Genomic DNA, 22,752 nt, shown 5'->3' on the forward strand with positions numbered 1-22,752 from the left:
TCATCCCCCTCCCCTTTTTCCACCCAAAGAAGGTCTGTGTCCTTGAACATAAAACGCAAATAATCCCTGTGCTGTTAATTATTAGCAAGTCATCCTATTTGGAATGTAAGGAAATAAAGTAACCGATGTACTGGCAACAGATTACTAGTTAACAGGCCTTGCTAGAGAAGACTATAAAAGAATTTCAGTTCAGTTTTCAATATTCTGCCCCAATCATCACCACGGAGGACAAAATAACTAGCAAGCATGAAGTGGGTGGTATCATTCTTTTTACTTTTTCTACTAAATTTTAGCGATTCCAGAACAATGCATAAAAATGCATATGGAATAGGTAAGATATTTTGTGTTTTTCTTTTGTCTTTTTTCTACATGAGAATTCTTAAATCTGTATTTATTCATTTGCTTTGAATTATTTATCATATTGCTCCACATAGAGGATACATATTTCATTGGTGAATAGCTTAAAATGAATGATAAATTTATATCTTTATAAGAGTACAAGAGTTTTACAAAATCATGGCAGTGTTTAACATTATCTGTGACTAGTTCAATAGTGTTAAAACACTGGAAGATATAAAATTCGAATTTTAGTGTTAAGTCTACAATAAATTATTCTGCTTAACTCTATTTCTAAGCTTCTTTGTTTTCCCAAGTACAAAATTAAGATATTTGGATAGATGATTCCTAATGTCTTCTCAGTTCTAAAATTGTATAGTTCTAACTGAGACACAAACATTATATCTAGCAATGATGCCTTTCCTGACTGCAGTTGAAAACACCATTTTTCATGAAATTTATCTTGCTTTCCAGATTCCATATTGGATTCTTCCCCATGTTCTTCAGGGACGAATTTAGTTGGCCTGTAAGTTTTGCTTGTATAAATGCACTTTAAATATGTACAGCAATGAAAATTTAATTTAGATAATTGAATAAAATTGGACAGCTCTATGAGTTTTTAAAAATGTAAAAGCAAACAAGACAATGTTAAGAAAAATTATTTATGTTGAATATCAAATTGATATTGAAAAAGTTGAATGGTTGACCCATGCCTTAGATGTTAATCTCAACCTCTAGATTCCTTGTAGATCTATGGGACAAACAAAATCAGATTTTAGAACTTGAAGAGTAATGTCTGATTGATGGTAACTCTATACGAATTCAAGAATTTTTCTCATCAATACCAATAGGATGATAGTGTCATATTTTCTAATCTGAATACTGCTTAATCCTAGTAACAGATAGTAGAAGGTGAAATGTTCTATTTTTGGTTATTTGTAGAAGGTATGTTGTTCTCTTGAATGCTGTCTTTCTGTTCCATACTTCTGAAGTTTCTAATAATGATTTTAAAAGCATGTGGTATGGATATCGATTGCACACAGAAACCTGTGATAGTATAATGCTTTGGGTTAATCCATGATCAGATCTTGATCACCCTGGGAGTAGACTCAGGCAAAGGTCTACTGACTAATTCTCTGCTTAAACACACACACACACACACACACAACAACAAACTAAAAAGAATATAGATACGTTCAAGTATGGATACATTGCAGTGGGTGGATGACCACGAAAGGAGGAACCATTCTTAGGGGAAATCCACTTATTTTCTTTGTTAACAGATATATGTGTATTCGTGGGGGAAAGGGACAAGAAGAAGATGGACATTTCTTCTGGATGGCTAAAATTTACATACATTTTTAGCAAAAGTCATCCCCTCAGCAGATTACAATATAGCAGAAAACAAAAAACCCAAAAACTAACCTTGAGAAAGAGAATGATAGAAGTCTGTTTCTTAAGCATTCATATATATTTTTGTTTTAGAGCTACCATATTTTTTGCCCAGTCTGTTCAAGGAGCCACTTACGAGGAAGTAAGTCAAATGGTGAAAGATGTGTTGACTATAATAGAGAAACCCACTGGCAGTAAGCAACCTGCTGGGTGTTTAGAGAACCAGGTGAGTGGATAGCAATAATTTTTTAAAAAATTATTGTGATATTTGACTAAAACTCAGCATGCAAAAGAGAAGATGCAGGGACTGTTTAAGAAATAAATACATTGAATTATTTGAAAACCTGTTTTATGAGAGGAGGTTTAATTCTGACTCACTGGAGAGAGCAGAGGAGAAAACAATGGATGTCTATTGTAAAGAGATGCTATAAGCATGGGACTAAGAGCTAAGGTTCTGAAATCAGAGTATCTGGGCGACTGTGCGCATATTACTAAACTTCTTTGAGTTTAGTTTCTTTATCTATAAAATGAGTGATAATAATAGCTTCCATTTCTGGATTGTCATGGAGACTGATATGATGAGTAGTAGGAGTTAATTTTTATTAAGCAAACAATGTGACAGCCATTCTTCTTGGGAATGTTATGTACCTATTGATAGTCAAAATATTTTGTGACATGGAGCATAGCTTTGATGAATCAGGATGAATGTTCAGTGAGCCAAGAGATTTTGGGTAGGCCTTGTTGGCAGAGTATCAGCTTTGCTTGCAAATGCTAATTTATTAAATATTTGCCATAATCCTAGGGGGCAGATGGAAGTCTTCCATTTGGGGAAGCCGAAGCACAGAGAGGTTAGGTAATTTTCTTAAAGGCAACTCACAACCAGAATTTAACATCCTCAGTGGCTTTGTTATATTAGACTCTACACTGTAGCAAATGTGAGGAGCATAGCACAGATTAAGGTTGCCAGATTCAACAAATAAACAACAACAAAAAAATAGGAAGCCCTCTTAAAATTGAATTTCAGATTAACAATGACCACTTTTTTAGAATAGAATAACCTAATGTAGAAGATCAATAAATGACAGTTATTATTGGTTATTATTATCTCAATATAGAAAATAACTAAGAACTTTAAAATAATTAGAGCTACAAATTATGAAACAAAATGCCCAGAGAATCCTCTGTCATGATGGGGCTAATGAAGTAGCCAAAACATGATGCATCTACATTATTATAAAGGAGATGCCCTTTTAAAGATATAAAGTATTTATAACTCTGAAATTGATGACTTAATAAAAGTCCCTGATGGGCATCTCTATTTTTGACTTGACCTGATAGTCTAAAAATGTATGTAAAATAAGCAAAATGCATGTTATATCACAGCTTTACATCCGATGAGATATCCAAGGTGATGTGATGTGATTACATCTTGGATGTGACTTAGTGATAAGTCACTAAGAATAGTGACTTATCATTGTAAACCTGAAGACATAATTTTTATGTAAATTGGGAAATGGAAGTCTTAGTTACGATTTCTAGGATTCTCTAAATATTAGTAGTTTTAAAAGCTAAATAAAAAATGTCCCTAATTGAGTGAAACACACATAATTCTCAGAGGCATTCATCGGGCTATTGGTGTCATCAACTGATTTTGGTAAAATTAAGGCAACAAAGAAGGATTTTAAACATTTAAAATGTACATTTTAATTTTTTTTTTTTTTTTTTTACACTGTGGGTCTTGTGGGACCTTAATTACCCAACCAGAGGTCAAACCCTGGCCACAGCAGTGAAAGCGCTGAGTCCTAAAGCACTGGGCTACCAGGGAATTCACTAAAACATTTTAGCTAAATGTATAATTAGACCCATTAAAAGTATTTGAGGCTATTCTTATTCCATTTCAAATTATTTTGATTTTTGTCTGAAAATAATCTCCAACTTTTAGATCAGTGTCTTATCACAAGAATATCAGATGGAGTATCTATGTCCTGCTTTTAAGACAAAATAATTTTGTCATGTGTATTACTCAAGGTTGGCAACTAAATTCCATTTTCCAAACACAGCAAAGAAAATTATCCCATCAGGATGAAACTAAATATATTGGAATTTGTAGGGGGAAATTATTTTCCTAATCCACAGTTCTGATTCTAGATATTAGAAGACTTTTCATGTATTTTGCAGCATTTTTAGGTAAAGTTAGTTGTCTTTCATTACAAATAAATCTTCTAGGTATCTGCCTTTCTGGAAGAAATTTGCCGTGAAAAGGAAATTCCTGAAAAGTATGGGCTTTCAGACTGCTGCAGCCGAACTGGAGAGGAAAGACATGACTGTTTCTTGGCACACAAAAAGGCGGCTCCAGCTTCCATTCCACCCTTTCCAGTTCTGGAACCTGTCACAAGTTGTAAATCGTACAAGGAAAACAGAGAGCTGTTCATAAACAGGTAAGACCCCAGAAAGAGTGCAGTGCCAAGCAGAATCTAGAAATTCTGCAATTTGTGAATGTAGTCTAATGCATGGAGAAAAAAATGTTTTGTGTGGCATCTTCTGAACTCTTTCCCTGTGAAATTAAGTGAGCAATGTTAAATGTAACTTTGTCTCCACAACAGGTAAATAGAAAGGGGTAGACCACACAGGAGACCCACCAGCTGTTAGTCTCAGACACACCTTGTTTTTCCTAATTTTAGCTTGCCCAAGAATAATATTTAGCTTGTCCAATGTTTCTATGGCACAAATGACTCCTTCTAGAGCCAAACATTTGGTATTTTGTGTTCATCAAATTGCTTGGAAAAAAAAAATTAGCCATTCAGGAATGTTTAAGATACATAAGCGTGTCTAGCATTTATTGAGCATTTAGTATGTTTTAGGGACGTGTGTAATTAAAAGACGCTTACTCCTTGGAAGGAAAGTTATGACCAACCTAGATAGCATATTGAAAAGCAGAGACATTACTTTGCCAACAAAGGTCCGTCTAGTCAAGGCTATGGTTTTTCCAGTGGTCATGTATAGATGTGAAAGTTGGACTGTAAAGAAAGCTGACTGCCAAAGAAGTGATACTTTTGAACTGTGGTGTTGGAGAAGACTCTTGAGAGTCCCTTGGACTGCAAGGAGATCCAACCAATCCATTCTAGAGGAGATCAGTCCTGGGTGTTCTTTGGAAGGACTGATGCTAAAGCTGAAACCTCAATACATTTTTGGCCACCTCATGTGAAGAGTTGACTCATTGGAAAAGATTCTGATACTGGGAGGAATTGGGGGCAGGAGGAGAAGGGGACGACAGAGCATGAGATGGCTGGGTGGCATCACCGACTCGATGGACATGAGTTTGGGTGAACTCTGGGAGTTGCTGATGGACAGGGAGGCCTGGCGTGCTGCAATTCATGGGGTCGAAAAGAGTCCGACATGACTGAGTGACTGAACTGAACTGAACTGAACTGAGGGACGTGTGTGCTTGGCACATATGATCATATTGATGCTCACAAACAGCCTATCAATTCTCCTTGTCCTCTTTCTCTTGATTTCTTTCCTTCCTCTTATTTGCAGATGAGGAGATTGAAGCTTAGACAATTAAGGCAATTGTATGAGGGCATACAGCTAGTACATTCCCAAGAAAGTATTTGAGTCCAGGTTCTCTGTTGGGGAAGCCTGTGTCTAATTCTTAATCACTTCTATCTTCCCTGGTAGTGCCTAATCCAGAGAAATATAGAACCTGCCCTTAGAACATCTCTGCTACAATGATTGCCAGGGTGGATAATCCCATTTTGCACTGATAAGAAAAAAATACTTTACCTTTCTTCTTTATTTAGTGAAAGTCTGGCCTTTCTGATTCTGGAAACATGTCTGAGTAGACTTTTTGAAAAGGATACTTTAATAAGAGTCACAGTCAGTGGTTCTGCCTGGTTTGTTCTCATAATAGAATGTAGGATTGGCTGTCAGATTTTTCTTTTTCTTGGAGCATCTTTATTTATTTTTATTAGAGGATAATTGCTTTACAATATTACGGTAGTCTCTGCTGTACATCAATGTATAGCAATCATAATTTTATATATATATATCCTCCCCCTGGAAGATCTTTAGTGAGGAAAATTTTGACAGCAAGTGGAAAAAATGACGATTTTCCTAATCTTTAAACAATTCCAGAGTCCAGTTCCAAGCAATAGCAGTCCTATTTTAATGTGTTTGTAAATCTTACTGCTCCTTTTCATTTCAGATACATCTATGAAATAGCAAGAAGGCACCCTGTCCTGTATGCACCAACAATTCTTTCTGTGGCTACTCAATACAATAAAATTATTCCACATTGCTGCAAAGCTGAAAATGCCACTGAATGCTTCGAAACAAAGGTATTATATTTGTAGGGATATCTGAACCAATAACTTCAATCTGATTATAACTGACTAAAGCAAAAAAAAAGTTAGAAATATGCTCTGTGTATAGAGTATCATTTCCAGAATAGGATATATTTCAGTAGTCTGCTATTCTTTGGGCTAAAAACCTGGGTTTGCTGGGTTTTTTTTAATTCATTCTTTTATCCATCCATTCAGACAATGATTATTTTATTATTAAGGAAGTAATTTTGGTGGGATAAAGACAGAGGTAGAAGTGATAACATAAATGAAGGAGAGGAGTAGAAGGTGAAAGAAGATAGGGCAGGAGGAAGAGGAGAAAACGAGCAGGAAAAGAGGGAAAAAAGTGAGAGAAGTAGGATAAATGCTTTATATTTGTTATTTCTTTTAAACCTTAGAATAAATTTGAAGTAGAAGTGTTACTGTTATTTAACAAACAAGGAAATTTAAATTTAGAGATGTGAATAGATTTCTTAGGTTTGGAGAGCTAGAATAACATCCACAATTCATTACTTGTTGCTTAAAGTCACCAACTCGATGGACATGAGTTTGAGCAAGCTCTGGGAGTTGGTGATGGACAGAGAAGCCTGTCATGCTGCAGTCCATGGAGTCACAAAGAGTCAGACATGACTGAGTGACTGAACTGAACTGAATTAAAAGTCCTATAATAAAAATTTCCTAAGGACAGTGACTATTCCTAGAATGTCAGGCTGTGATGCAATCTCACTTTTTGTGACTGAGCAGCCACTTAAGAAATTATCAGGCTTCAATTTGCTCAAAATTACAGTTGTTTATTCATTCTCAAGTATGAAAATTGCAGTGTTTTTGTTTCAAGTTACTTTTAATAAATCTGTATGGCATAGATATATATAAACCCATCTAAAAGAAAAAAGCATGAATAAAGTTTTGTAAAAATAGTTATAATTTATAAATATTAAAAATATTTTAAATATTTTAAATAAATAAATAATTTAAAAATGTTTATAATTTTTAGCAAAGAGTTTTTGTAGAGTTTTATGTTTTATCTGTGAGCTTTCCTGGTGGCTGGCTCAGTGATAAAGAATCCGTCTGCTAATGCAGGAGACCTGGGTTTGACCCTTGGGTTGGGAAGATCCCCTGGAGAAGGAAATGGTAACCCACTCAAGTATTCTTGCCTGGGAAATCCCATGGACAGAGGAGCCTGACAGGCTACAGTCCGTGTGGTCACAAAGAGTCATACATGACTTAGTGACTAAACAACAACAATAAATACGTTAGCTGTACCTGTTGTTTTTCTAATTATTAGAGTCTAACAGGGAAAATGCATTCTTTCTTGACACTTTTTTTTTTGTTTGTTTTTCTGTCTAGGTAACATCAATTACAAAAGAATTAAGAGAAAGCAGTTTGTTAAATCAGCATATATGTGCAGTAATGGGAAAATTTGGACCCCGGACCTTCCGAGCCATGTAAGTTTGAGCTCTATCTAGAAGATATCTGTAAAACTTCCATTTTGTATTTTGAGTCCACTTTTCTTGTTAATACTGTTGTAGACAATGAAGTTTCCATTGATGAGAGCTACTGTGGGCTTCCCTTGTAGCTCAGCTGGTAAAGAATCCGTCTGCAATGTGGGAGACGTGGGTTCAATCCCTGGGTTGAGTAGATCTCCTGGAAAAGGGAAAGGCTACCCACTCCAGTATTCTGGCCTGGAGAATTCCATGGTCTGTATGGTCCATGTGGTTGCAGAGTCGGACACGACTGAGCGACTTTCACTTTCACTTTTCACTGTGATTAGAATCATGAAATCTTAGGAATGGGGAGAACAGATCAGTCTGCTATTTAAAACTTTCTAAAGTCTAGACGAGATAATGCTTAGAGAAGGCTTCAGAGATTTATGCTACTTACCTGTTCTTCTAGATACTCAAGTTCTGGACTTCAACTTATTTATACCTCCTAGTTATAATTATTTTCCTGCATTCTCTACAAAGTAGATTAGCCTTCTCTAAGTATCATTTAAAATTTCTGGCTTAACAAAACATTTTTTATATTAATTCTGCTTCTACTCTGCTATAAAAGTCCATTATGCCAATTGTTGCTCTTCATAAATATTCACTTGAAGCAATAATATAAAAATCTACTGTCCAGAGGAAAACAAAATTGCCATTTCTGAAGAACTGGCATGTATTTTCCTAACTGATGAAAGCATATGTTAATAACTCACTGAAGTCTGTTTTCTTGTCCCAGCTGCTAAAAAAGCTCAGAGGCAAATTGGGAGTTTTTCAATTGACTGTTATACTTAGCGTATTTGCCCTCTCTTTCTTCTCTTGACTGTATTTATGTATGTATCTGTGTATCTATCTATCTAGTCTATCACTTATGTATCTAATTTATCTCATTTATCTATTTTTTGTTGTTAGAATGAGAGGAATATTAAAAAAACAAAACCCAAACAACTGAATCATGTAGTTCAACCTCTTCCTTTTCAGACTTGAGTAACCAAAGTCCGGTCAGATTAAAGCAGTTTACCCAAGACCACATTACTGGTCATCAGAACCAAGTTTTTCTAGGTCCTTGTCATGATTTATTTCCATCACATTTGCTTGTCTGCTATGTCAGTAATCTCTAATTGTCTGAATCCTCACAACTGAGACTTTGAGGTCAAATATGGGAATCAGAGAAGGAAACGGCAACCCACGCCAGTGTTCTTGCCTAGAGAATCCCAAGGATGGGGGAGCCTGGTGGGCTGCCGTCTATGGGGTCGCACAGAGTCGGACACGACTGAAGCGACTTAGCAGACTTAGCAGCATGGGAATCAGAATTATCAGTGATTTAGCGCGGCACTAGCCAGCATGGCAACCACGAGCCACAGGAAGCTCCCAAGCACTTGGAATGTGGCTAGTGTAAAGGAGGAATTGTGCTCTAAGTGTAAAGCCAGATTTCAAAGACTCAGTATGAAAAAGAAAATGTGCGATATCTCATTAATAGGCTTACTGTTATAAACAACAAGGACCCACTGTATAACATAGGAAACTATATTCAATATCTTGTAATAACCTATAATGGAAAAGAATCTGCAAAAGAATATATATATATAAAACATATAAAAATGAGTCACTCTGCAGTTAGCACACCTGAAACTAACACACTGTAAATTAACTATATTTCAATAAAAAGTAGTTAAAAATAAATTTTAACCTTGATTGAAGTATTATTTTTTATATATTGTACTAAAAAACATATTATTACAGCAAATTTAACCTGTTCCTTTTTACTTTTTAGTATGGTTGCTAGGAAATTTTAAATTATATAACTGGTTCAAAGTGCTCTTCAGTTTTAAACTGAAGCATTTCTAGTATAGAAAAACAGCTGGCCTGCTAATTGAAGAGTACCAAGTATATGCATGTAAAGTATATTTATTTGCTTGTTTGTTAAATGACACATTTAAAAATATTGTACTTGGTAAAAACAAAGTTTTAAGTCATGGATTTAGTTCCAAGACCGATTGATTCTTCTTGGAGGAGGTCAGATTATGCTTTAACTACCCTCCAACTCTATTAGAAACTTAAAGATTAATTCATGACCTACTTTATTTAAATTTACCTTGGTAAAACAATGTAAGTTAACATATTAATCTTTAAATTCCAAAACCAAAAATGGAATAAAAACCAAAGGAAAAAAATATTATTATAATGATATTATTTATCATTTGACATCCATAAGTGATTAAAGTTAAATATTCTCAGTTAAAAAAGAAAGTCTGTCGACTAGTAGCAGCAACAATACCAGTTACTCTAGGGTGCAGAGGTCTCAACTAAATAGCTCTTAAAATTTACATAAAATATGCAGAAGGAATAAGAATTTTTATTTCTGGCTTCCTTTGTGGGTCATACTATATGTCTTGGCATAATGACACATCTGAGTGTTTAGTTGGCTTTGCTTTCTTGTTCCTGTTTATTCACACATATGCACCCTCCCCATATTCTCAGGAGTGTTTTTTTTTTCCTCCCAAGTAAAAAAATTATTACTGTTCTCAAAGAATTTGCCACTTCTTAATTATTTTTCCTTTTCAGTTTTTTCCCACCTTTTCACAACAAGGATCCCAAATACTCAGCATCAGGATCCAACAACAAAGAGATAAATATTGTTGCAAATCACAAAAAAGGTTTTAGGAAAAGATGCATTAGTTCCATACCATTTATAGGGCCAGATCACAGTTTATAGAGTCACTGCCTTGAAAGACTGGGGTAGAATTGATAAGATGTGTAACACTTCCCCTTTTCTTTATAAACAGGAACATTTCGGCCTTTTCTCCTTGGAGTGCAACTAGATGAACACTCTTCTATGCATGTTATTTCATCTTGGTAGATAGCCATGATTGATTTCTAATTCTTTTTTTCCCTTAGAACTGTTACTAAAGTGAGTCAAAAGTTTCCCAAAGCTAATTTTACTGAAATTCAGAAACTGGTCATGGATGTGGCCCACATACATGAGGAATGCTGCAAAGGAAACGTGCTGGAGTGTCTGCAGGATGGGGTGAAGAGTTTTGCCTCCTATAAAAGATATCTCCACTCTCCTTTCTTTCTCTTGCTCTCATTCTAAATGGGAGAAGGCTGTTGTGAGTTGGTCATAGGTGCGGTAACTAGCTCACAGTGAACAACCGTCTTTGCTGACTTTGTTTTTTACTTCAAGCATAGGCTCCTCTTGCTAGACCATTCATTTTTACTTTGAAAGGAGATGGTAACCTCTTGGGAACCCCCCACATAGAACTGAGGGCGGGCAGACTCTTTACTGTTAATATATTTGTTTTTCCATCCATTTGTACTTTCAATTGACAGTATATATTGAATACTTTCCATGTGCTAGCCACTGTTGGGATCACCTATTAGGAAGACACAAGCTGACTTCAAGGAATTTACTGTCTAATAGGATAGATAAGACATGTGACCTCCTTGGGATTAGGGACTGTCTTTGATTGGCTGTTATTTCTGTAGGCCACCAGCACAATGCCTGGCACATGGAAGGCACTCTATATTATATTCATAGAGCTATTACATGAATACAACAAAATAATATAAGAAACATACAACAACACAAAATACTGTTTTACAAAGTAAAAAGCTAGCCATCAAGGAGAGGTGTGAATAGCGGGCTCTAAGATAATTAAAACCCAGAAACAAATACACCCAAAACAGAACCTCAAGCAGGCCATAGTCAGTTGAGCTTTAAGCAGTGTGGCATTGATCTATTTTGGGCCACCCTGGGCTTCTTAGGTGTTGTGCACTAGGCCTGTCTGTCTCCAAATTTCTCCCTCTCTGGTTCCCTGTGATACACCTTCTTCTTTAAGGAGGCTTAAAATCATTGTTCCTAGATATTTAGATGGCTTGAAACCAGAGCTGGAATGTGGTTTCTAGAAGGTTGAAAGTGAGGGTAAAATGCTCATTTCAACCAGTCCAATGGCAGTTTGTCTGAGATAGACTTTGAAGTCAGCAAAAAGCCAAGGCTGCTGGGGAGACCTGAGGGTGACTCTGAGCCCAGGCAAAGAATCTTGGTGTCGGGAGTTGGGGAAAGTGAACTGGGGATGCTGCCGCCAAGGCAGTTTTCCTATCTCATTTATTTTTCCTTTTAGAAGCACTTACCTTCATATTAAGAATGGTAATAAGAACAATTTTCTCTTTGTATCAGTTTTAGTTGACAATTTTACTAAGTGGTATGGTCATTTCCTAAAGTTTAGTTTTTTCAGTTTTTGGATTGTATAACCATCCTTTTCCTTTAAGGTGGAAAAAATAATTTAAGTATGGTATATTAGTTGGATTTTAACAGCTGAATAATGGGTTCTAATTGTTCCTGGTAAGAATGCACAGAATTTTCAGAGGGACATGTAAGCTCAGCTTCTTTCTTGGTCACTTACATGCCTTGAACATTTCATTGTCTATAGACTGCCCTCTGGAGGTCATAATGGATTACTGCAGATTGTTTTGCTAAAAATGAATCTTTTGCTCTCCATGATATGCCATCAATAACAAATGTTTAGTAGCACATTTCAATACTAATAGAAAGATAAGCATCAACATGCACGTCATTAATTTTGAGGCATACATTTGTCTTTTGTTTTTAAAAACTTGCTATGAGGGTAAAATAGATTTAGCTGCACATATGAAAAGAAGAAATGAACAAACAAGGTTAGGTGAAAAGACGTGAAGAGAGATAGAAGGGAGAAAGCCCTACCATAAAAGGGGAGACAAGGCAAATGTCTTTTTCCTTCCATCTTTCCTTCCTGGGATTGGCCTTAAGATCCTGAATTAAAGAGTAAATTTTTAAAACTTAGACTTGTTTTTCTATTACAGGAAAGAGTTATGTCCTACATATGTTCCCAACAAGATATTCTGTCAAGACAAATAGCAGAGTGCTGCAAGTTGCCCACCACACTTGAACTTGGTCATTGCATAATTCATGCAGAAAATGATGACAAACCTGAAGGCTTATCTCCAAATGTAAATAGGTTTTTAGGAGACAGAGATTTCAACCAACTTTCTTCAAGGGATAAAGATCTCTCCATGGCAAGGTAACACACTCTGTAAATGTTGTGTTCACACAAGTAAGAATTATGATGTGACTGACAGCTTTGTGTTGTTGAAATGGTTTCTGAACTCAGTATGTGAGGATGATTCTAGAATGTTCTAAGCCAAAATATAATTAGGCAGATAACAAGGGAATAAAGAATGGGATTTCTTAAACTGATGAGACTTTCACCCTTGCTGTTGCTCACTGGCTTGCTTATGAGGATGCATTTTGTTTTGTATCAATTTCTCTGGAATCAGAAGCATTATCATCCTTGTATGGATTGCTCATATAAAGATCACCGTTGGTTTTCCGAGTAGGTTATAGATATTTTTATAATAAGAAGGGCTCATAATTAAAAATGTGCTTTTTCACTGTGCATGTTTTAAAAACCTTTCCCTCAAGTATAACTTAATAGATAGTGCTAGATAGAAGGGCCTTTACAGTAGCAGTTTATTTGCTATTTATTGAATATATGTTTTATTTTTTTAAGAAAATAAAAATGCATTTAAAGATATTTGCAGTATGGCACTAATAACTGTAATTTACAGGATATGTTCTCATTCTATTTGCCTTTAAGGGGAACGAGCAGCTAAGTTAGTACATTTTCCTTTATTGTACAGTGTGTATCAATGGACAGTGTTACAGGAGGGACTGTGCAGCTCTTAGGACATTATACTTAATGATCTCCAAAGGTCTTTCTAAATTTAAGAGTCTGCTTTTAATGTGGTAATGAAAATAATGGTGCAATTTTCTTTTTAATAATCCCAGAGGATGTTACTCTATTGTTGCCTTCAAATTAGACAGGCACACATTGTTTGCACCACTAAATTAAATTATGCAAACAAGAACAAAGTCTAGATTTCAGAAACTCAGGGACAATATTATTGGAGGCAGAACTAATATGACCTATTTCTACAATCTGGGAATACAATCAGTAAATTCAAGAATTCTCTTTAAATTTACCAGTTCATACATTCTGAAGCTGTTCATTTAATAGAAGCAATTCTTCAATTGGAAAGGTTCTTCGCAGTAGAAATTTTCTCAGCCAAGAATGATCTTTCCTCAAACATTCTGTGTGGCTTCCTTCAACTAGGTTTTTCTTTGGAAAGAGCTGCTCAAAGAGACTTTTCTTGACCACACACTCTAAATTGTCACCCTTTTCCGTCTTCTTTTATTTCTCTTCATTGATTTAGCACTACTTAAATTAGATGACCTATTGGTTATTTGTTTCTGTCTCCCTATAATGCATGCTTTTTAGAGGCTGGGCATTTTATCTAATACATTATTGAAACCTTCTTGCTTAAAGAAAATGCTTGCACAGAGATGGCAGTGGAAAAATATTTGTTGGATGGATACATTTAAAGTCCATAAGTGAAAAGCCAAAGCGAATGATGCAAAAGAAAGCAAAATACCATTTTAGAACAATTGGAGGGGTCATAATTTTCATGAATAATTTTGCCATGCATATAGTTGAAATCATATTTGACTTCTAGCTTTATTTATTTCACTGTTAACTCCTGCATGTCATATAGCAGAGGAATAATTTGTCTCTTAATTCCAATAACTTGTTTTTTCACACATATTTCAGATTTACATATGAATATTCAAGAAGACACACTAAGCTTGCTGTTCCAATAATTCTAAGGGTTGCTAAAGGATATCAGGAATTACTGGAGAAGTGTTCCCAGTCTGAAAACCCTTCTGAATGCCAGGATAAAGGGGTAAATTGCTCTAGTTTTTTAAAGAAAATCTGAAAACCTAGATTGATATCATGTATTGAAAGTGCTGTTTGTTTGAAAATACTTAGTAACTAATGAGTTGTTAGGTGGTTATAGCTATTAAATAGCTATCTAGCTAGTGATTAACTGGTAGTCAACAACTTTTGGCTTATTTTAGAAATACAAATGTTTTAACCAAAAGTTCTTTTATACACAGAATAAAAATAATATTCCTTTTGAATAGCTCCAGAAAGGCAAGAATTTTGTATAGAAAGAATTGTAATTTTTTTACCCAAGGATTGAGTTCCATCATACAGTAACTTGTGGTTCACACAGTTTTAAAATTAAATGCCTAAAGTCCATTTGCTTTAATTCTCATAATTCATCTTTAATATTAAAAAAACCCCTCTAAAAGTGATTTCTCTAAGATTGGTATCATAATAAAATAAGATATTATTTGGCCAAATTTTACATATAAAGTTGCTTGTACAGACAGAAAAAAACGTGTATAATAATGCTTGTATTTTCAGGAAGAAGAATTGGAGAAATATATCCAGGAGAGCCAAGCCCTGGCAAAGCGAAGCTGTGGTCTCTTTCAGAAATTAGGAGAATATTACTTACAAAATGCGTATGCTTTGTTTAAAGAATATTTTAAGTGATGTATGGGAAGATTCCCTGGAGAAGGGAATTGCAGCTCACTACAGTATTCTTGCCTGGAGAATCTCATGGACAGAGGAGTCGGGTGGGCTGCAGTCCATGGGTCACAGAGTTGGACATGACTGAGTGCCGAACACTTAAGTGATTTAAAGTTAAGTGAGGGAAAGATTTATCTAAATTAACTACCCATGGCTATGCTAATTTCATCACCTAGTTGGACTGGTGTGCTCAGTCGCTCAGTCATGTCCGAGTTTTTGCGACCCCATGGACTGTAGCCCACCAGGCTCCACTGTCCAAAACCCCGTTTCCTGTTCCAGCAGGCGGCCTTCCCCAGGCCCCTCTCTTAAGAAACAACAGATGGCCTGTAGAGATGGCCTCCAAAGTCTGGCTTTGGGTTGCCCAAACCATGTGGATTTTTGCAGTAAGGAGACCCCTTCTATCATAAAGTTAAAACACCAAAAGATCAAAGTTCATTTCAAGGAAACTTTTGAGGGTGGGAATAAAGTCAGCCTGCTGTCCAGTGTTAATTTTCCCATTTAATTTCCCAATTAATTTCCCAATTTTCTGTTGGTGTAACAGGAGTGTAGGGAGTGAGTGTCAGAGTGAATGTGTCCCCAGTACTGGCCCAGGCACCATGTGGATGAAATAAATGAGCTGAATTCATGCCTTCTGATGCCAGAAGGGGGTCTTTGAGGAGTGGGGCTCCAGAAACAAGTGAAGGACTCAGCAAGATCTGGTGGGAAATGCTTCTTTCAGGTTTCTTGTTGCTTACACAAAGAAGGCTCCTCAGCTGACCTCGCCTGAGCTGATGGCCTTGACCAGGAAAATGGCGAACGCAGGAGCCATTTGTTGCCATCTCAGTGAGGACAAACAGCTGGCCTGTGGCGAGGGAGTGGTGAGTGTTCTGTTTGGCCCCATCCTGTTTCTGCTCTGTTGGACTTGAAATAGCCTTATGGTTCCCATTTGGGGGAAATGGTTAAGAACCAATGTGGAGATAGCTTTCCTGGACTTGCTTGATTAGTTGCGGTTGAAGGGGTGTAAGGACTCAGCTCCGAATGGCTGGCATGTGGTCAGGCTTCCTGTCCTTCTAGAATGGCAGTGAGTCTATTCAACAATTTCTGAGCAAGCTTTATGTACAGGGATGACCGAAAGACTGACACATCACTAGATTCATGATTTCACCAAATACCTAATGTTGAAAAAGCTTCAGGTTTGACAGATTCAGAATCTCTGTTTTATTTTTAGCCATATCAATGTTTTTGTCTTTTGTAGTTTAATTTTTATGGTGATGATAGTAGGGACAGTTTATCCCCCTTAACAGGGTACCAGGTATAGAACAGGGTAGTCCCACGTTCTGAATAATAAAATGACTTTCCAGTCTGTAAGGCCAATAACCTTTACTTTTTAACATCACTAGTGTCATACATATGATTACAGGTTTAATTTTTTCCATGATTTTTTCCCTTAAAGTCATAATTATGAATAAAATTGTGTATTTTTTCCCATTTTTCCTCTTTTGTATGATGAGGAGTTAATTGCTAGTAAGTCTTCATGTCCTGGAATTTTTTGGCAAAGGTTAGAAGTAAAAAGAAAACTTCCTGTAATTAAGCATTGTCATCTTTGTCATTTATGGAATCCCACATGTTAGGAGGATGCAGGGACAAGGGTGGTAGAATGCTTCAGGGGTATAGTTTCTGGGGGCCTTCTGCCTCCATTCCTGCCCCATTTCAGGACTTGTTAGTCTTGTCACACTGGGACAGCTGGTCATCTCACTAAGCTTGAGAATTTTCATCTGACGTCTGAGAACAGAAGTTGTCAAGGGCTGTCTTGAATGAGATAATCAGTATGACTCGCTCAGCACTAGCGTGATACATAGTATGCATACAAAATATGTTGGCCCTTATTACAAGTTATTATTAAGTGCTTAAGAAATATCTCTGGGGACTTCCCTGGTGGTCCAGTGGTTAAGTCCTCACCTTCCAATGCAGGGGGTATGGGTTCGATCCCTGGTTGAGGAGCTAAGATTCCACGTGCTTCACAGTCGAAAAATCAAAACATAAAACAAAAATAATATTATCAAAAATTCAATAAAGATTTTAAAATTGGTCCATATAAAAACTTTTTTGAAATAATAAAAAAAGGTATCTCTAAAGTGTGGAAGGTAGGTGAATTCTACATGAAGAAAGCCTTAAGGACACGCACACACACACACATAGGCCTTATTTCTTTTCAATTAGGACTATGAGCTTCCCTTGTGGCTCAGCTGGTAAAGAATCCGCCTGCAATGCGGGAGACCTGAGTTCAATCCCTGGGTTGGGAAGATCCCCTGGAGAAGGGAAAGGCTACCCACTCCAGTATTCTGGCCTGGAGAATTCCACGGACTGTATAGTCGATGGAGTCCCAAAGAGTCGGATACGACTGAGCGACTGACTCTTATGTATTAACTATGTGAAGAGGTTAGGTTTTGCTATTCTTACCTACAGAAAGAGATTCTCTGAATCCCAAAAGGAAAATGGAAAGTTCAACTAAATATACATGGAAAGGATAATCCATGTAATGATTTCCTGGGTCAGAGCAGAGACTTGCCCCTGTGGAAGTGTGTATGTAACTGCAAACGTGTTTTCAGTAGCTGACACAAATAGCTGAAGGGTCTGTCTTCCATATCACGTGTGGAACATAGGTAACTAAAAGCTGAAGTTTATCCCAAACAAGTGGGTAAAGGTAAATATGGCAGCACATACGCTGATACAGACAACACGTTTTCCTGTAATGCTAATGTTACTGGACATTAAGCATTACTGCAACAATTTTCCTGAATCAATGCTGTGGTTAATGCTCCATCTCTTTGCTTTCTCCTCTCTCACTCTCCTAACCAGGCTGACCTTATTATAGGACACTTATGCATCAGACATGAAGAGAACCCCATAAACCCTGGTGTTGACCAGTGCTGCACCTCTTCATACTCCAACAGGAGGCCATGCTTCAGCAGCTTGGTGGTGGATGAGACATACGTGCCTCCGCCATTCTCCGATGACAAGTTCATCTTCCATAAGGATCTATGCCAAGTTCAGGGTGTACCACTGCAGACAATGAAGCAACAGTAAGAAATAGTTATTTGCTATTATGGAGAAGACTGACAACACTAAATAGTGGTGGAGATTTCTACCTCACGCACCCAACACTCTTGGGCTCACCAGGAAAACGTTATCACTCCAAAGCACTTAAAGTGACTTTCAAAATAGTCTTGTCTCGGTGTCTTCTTAGCCTTTAGTCTAGAAAAATTCACTGGGGGCAGATGTTCCTGTTTGTAAAAAGAGTCTCCATTTTAACTATTGTTGTGATGCATTTTGAGATTAAGAAAAAGGGGGCAATCTGTTTAGGGTTAATTAGGATATATCTTTATAGGAAGTCTTGGGTACTTGCAACACAAGCACTGAATAAGCGCCTTTGCATTTTTCCCACACTATTTGCTCCTTGAAGGAAATAAGCATAATATTTGATTCAACCATGAAGTATGGGTGTTAGGAAATGGAATGCACACTTCAGTTCATCGTGGGATGCATTCTGTAATGATGATAGTAATGCAAAGTGGAATTCATTTCTCCCAATTTCCATGCATTTTAATACTCCCATGCTTTGTAAAAGGTCTCCCTTCATTTTGGAAAACCTGTTCTTCCCTTTTTTCTGTCACAATCTGAGGCATGTAAGAATGCTGCCTCCTCTGGCAAGCTTCTCCCATTTCTTCAGTTAATGTGAATTCCAACATGACTATATTACTAAATGTGTTGTTGTTCAGCTGCTCAGCTGTGTCTGACTCTGTGTGACCCCCCAGATTTCAGCACTAAATGTGTAGTACAGGCAATTAGGATGGGCAGTGTTCACGTCGGGGTGTGGTAACTGTGAACGGCAGGGGTTTGGAAGCTGGAGCCTTTGAGCATAGATAAGACATATTATAGAAGACAGAACCAATCAGAAAGGATAATTTAGGCAAGTAAGAAGACTGTATTTCACTACATACAAGTACGGTGGAACTATGAAGTAGTGTTTCATCTATAATCCGCATAAATCCAGACCCGTGGAACATTTAGCATGGTTCTAGCCTCAGTCATTCTAATAAATATTAGACAAAATATATGTGGTAAGTCTGGTGATAATTGATGGAATGAGGATGTAGAACAAGGATTGCTGGAGCTCTGAAAGTTCTCTACTAAGAAGTTTTTAGAAAAATACCATCGCAAAGCAGACTTCTCTTATATATTGTTTTGTTTTGAAACAGGTTTCTCATTAACCTTGTGAAGCAGAAGCCACAAATAACAGAGGAACAACTGGAGACGGTCGTTGCAGATTTCTCTGGCCTCCTGGAAAAGTGTTGCCAAAGCCAAGAGCAGGAAGTCTGCTTTACAGAAGAGGTAGGCGCAGCTCGTGTTTATACTCAAACACTCGGCATGGAATTTTCTGTAATGAAAAATGAAAAGAATATCTCACTAATGTATAATTTTAAAATAATGCCAGAAATATTTATATTTAATTTAGAAACAAATCGAAAGACTATAATGTTTAAAAATAGTCATCAGATCAGATCAGATCAGTCGCTCAGTTGTGTCCGACTCTTTGCGACCCCATGAATCGCAGCACGCCAGGCCTCCCTGTCTAACACCAACTCCCGGAGTTCACACAGACTCATGTCCATCGAGTCAGTGATACCATCCAGCCATCTCATCCTCTGTCGTCCCCTTCTCCTCCTGCCCCCAATCCCTCCCAGCATCAGAGTCTTTTCCAATGAGTCAACTCTTCCCATGAGGTGGCCAAAGTACTGGAGTTTCAGCTTTAGCATCATTCCTTCCAAAGAAATCCAAGGGCTGATCTTCAGAATGGACTGGTTGGATCTATAGTTTTCCTAAATATTAGGAAGAAGTGCAATTTGGAATGTATAATGAGAGTTAGTAATTTTGATTTATTTCCTAGTGGAGAAAACCGTAAAGTGAATATATAATTAACTGATGATAATTTAGATGGCTTCTGGCCTAAAATTTATCAATTCAGCAAATGGATGAAAAGGATTTAGTTGAAAATTAATTGTGCAAACAGGATATTGGGGGAATATTTATAGAAAGTATATTGAATTCATTTAGGAGCAAGCCTTTGAATATTAACAGAGTAGTAATTAAGGATTATCTTAATATAATTATTTAGCAATTTTAGCTGGATTTACAAATTGGTTACACTTTGTAAGCCTCAAGTTTGTATTACTAAATACATTTGAATATAGCATCTGCTGCTGCTAAGTCACTTCAGTCGTGTCCGACTCTGTGCGACCCCATAGACGGCAGCCCACCAGGCTCCCCTGTCCCTGGGATTTTCCAGGCAAGAGTACTGGAGTGGGGTGCCATTGCCTTCTCTGGGAGTTTGGTATAGGAAATATAAGATCCACTGTTGATTGGAGTGGAGGATTTTTTCCACCTCTGGCTTCTGTTGTCCCAGTTTGTTTACATCAGAGTTGGATATCTTTATTTTAATCCATTTAATCTATAAACATGTGAATTTACCCCTAGCTAGTAGAGAGTTAACTGTGTCGTGACTAGCATAGTCATCTACTTTTTAATCTGATGAGTCTTTTTGATTGAGTTTACTTTTATTTTTTTCATTTTTTATTAGTAGTTGATGTACAGTATTATATAAGTTACAGGTATACAGTATGGTGATTCACAATTTTTTAAACGTTCTACTCCATTTATAGTATTGACTATATCCCCCGGGTTGTACAATATATCATTGTAGCTTATTTTATACCTAATACCTCTTACTCTCCTCCCTCCTTATCTCCCCTCCCTCCTTATCTCCCCTCCCCCTTTCCTCTCCCCACTCACTGGTAACCACTAATTTGTTCTCTATATCTGTGAACCTGCTTCTTTTTTGTTATAGTCACTAGTTTGTTGATTATTCTTTTCTATTTTTAATTTTCAGGGTCCAGCACTGATTTCAAAAACTCGTGCTGCTTTGGGAGTCTAAATTACTTCAGGTAACAAAAAGTTCAGAAAAGGCTAACTATAATGTTGATTCTCCCCAAATATTGATCCATAGCGAAATGCATCCTAAGAGCTAGCATTAAATACTTTCTTAAGTCAGTCAGTCAGTTCAGTCCCTCAGTCGTGTCTGACTCTTTGCAACCCCATGGACTGCAGCACGCCAGGCCTCCCTGTCCATCACCAACTCCTGGAGTTTACTCAAAATTGTCTCTACTGAGTTGGTGATGCCATCCAACGATCTCATCCTCTGTCGTCCCCTTCTCCTCTAGCCTTCAATCTTTCCCAGCATCAGGGAAATTCATTAAAAAAAAAAAAAAATTTTTTTAAAGCCTGGAACATGATAATGTTCACAGTGTTAAACTGTTGATTTGAATAACTCAAAATTCTTTTAGGTTTTTTCACAGGCTTCAGAGAATGCCATCAGGAGGCCTTCCTATCAGTATATCTGATACAGCTCTGATATATGTACACATACACACACACATACACACACACACCTGATGCAAAATAATAAAACCAGTTACTGCATCTGTTAAATTAATTAATATTTATATAATATTTTTATTCTTGTTACAGGAGGAAGAGAAGAAAACAAGTCTTTATTTTTGTTTGGTGTGAATTTTTCCCTTTAATTCTAACTGATTTGTGCTTTTTGTGAATTAAAGAAATGATGAAGACTTTTATGTGAGATTTCCCTATCACAGAAATAAAATACCTTCAAATGTTTCCTTTTTCCTAGCCTGCTTATTTATGAAAACATGTAGATAATTTCTTTAAATCATTTTGTATACCATTGTCAGAAGCAGATTCTGGTCACAAAGCACTGAGTATTGGTCCCTGAAGGCGATTAAAGCTACTCAAGGATGGATTTATGACACTGAAGACTAAACTATACGATGAACTAAAACAAATGTTCCCAAGTAAAGCACTATTTGGTGCTTCCAGGGCATTCTGTTCATTAAATATCACTTAAGTATTCTAGTTTAACATCTACTTTTTTCTTAATCTTGTTCAGTTCTCTATTCATAGACCTTTTAAAACAGAGTGTTTACTGTAGTTATTTTGATTGACAGTAACAGACACTGTCACCAATTATTATTATTTCTTTCGATTCTTCAAGTATTTGTTGAACACTCACTGTATCTCAGGTCCTGTTCTGGGTGCAGTCACTGTCCTGCAGTTGCTCAAGAAAAGAAGGAAGCAATTAAGAGCAATGCAACAAGATTATGGCTATTATAGAGGCAGCAACATATTGTTGAGAGAATGAAAGAGTGGGTGAGACCAGTTGTGACTATGGAAAGTCACACTGGCAGAGACAAACATTTAAGTGTCTCAGAAGATGAATGGGTAAAGAAGAAGGCAAATACATGAAAAAGGAAAACATGAACTATGAAAAACCATGATGAATGAATGTATAGACATGGAAGATCAAACAAGACATGCATACTATATAGAATTGAGTGGATTCTCATGGGTTTTACCACAAAGGGTTTGAACAAAGTCTTATGGGCACCAGGAGATGAACATAACATGTAAGCAGAGTAATTAGTTTTTAAGGAGATATCTCATGAGATATGGAAGATGGGGAGTTCAGTTCAGTTCAGTTCAGTCGCTCAGTCATGTCCGACTCTTTGCTACCCCATGGACTGCAGCACGCCAAACCTCCCTGTCCATCACCAACTCCTGGAGTTTACTCCAACTCATGTCTGTTGAGTTGGTGATGCCATCCAACCATCTCATCCTCTG

At 36.9% G+C, this 22,752-nt stretch overlaps 1 protein-coding gene across 1 annotated transcript; it reads left to right on the plus strand.

Moving 5' to 3' along the window:
* The first annotated feature begins 246 nt into the window (after window positions 1-246).
* AFP (alpha fetoprotein) lies at window positions 247-20,989 on the plus strand. The gene is made up of 14 exons (XM_005891244.3): window positions 247-331; window positions 811-862; window positions 1,822-1,954; window positions 3,955-4,166; window positions 5,933-6,065; window positions 7,416-7,513; window positions 10,448-10,577; window positions 12,389-12,606; window positions 14,194-14,326; window positions 14,854-14,951; window positions 15,737-15,875; window positions 17,857-18,080; window positions 19,257-19,389; window positions 20,945-20,989. The coding sequence occupies exons 1-14, from the start codon at window positions 247-249 to the stop codon at window positions 20,987-20,989; spliced, it is 1,833 nt and encodes a 610-aa protein (XP_005891306.1).
* The last annotated feature ends 1,763 nt before the right edge of the window (window positions 20,990-22,752 follow it).

This window comes from Bos mutus, chromosome 6 (assembly GCF_027580195.1).
Source record: "Bos mutus isolate GX-2022 chromosome 6, NWIPB_WYAK_1.1, whole genome shotgun sequence".
NCBI classification, from domain to species: domain Eukaryota; kingdom Metazoa; phylum Chordata; class Mammalia; order Artiodactyla; family Bovidae; genus Bos; species Bos mutus.

Excerpts from the sequence above, each read along its gene's own strand:
- AFP (XM_005891244.3), top strand. The coding sequence starts at position 247 with ATGAAGTGGGTGGTATCATTCTTTTTACTTTTTCTACTAAATTTTAGC. Across the intron at positions 1,955-3,954 it reads CTGGGTGTTTAGAGAACCAG|GTATCTGCCTTTCTGGAAGA; the intron begins GTGAGTGGATAG and ends TAAATCTTCTAG. Across the intron at positions 4,167-5,932 it reads AGAGAGCTGTTCATAAACAG|ATACATCTATGAAATAGCAA; the intron begins GTAAGACCCCAG and ends TTTTCATTTCAG.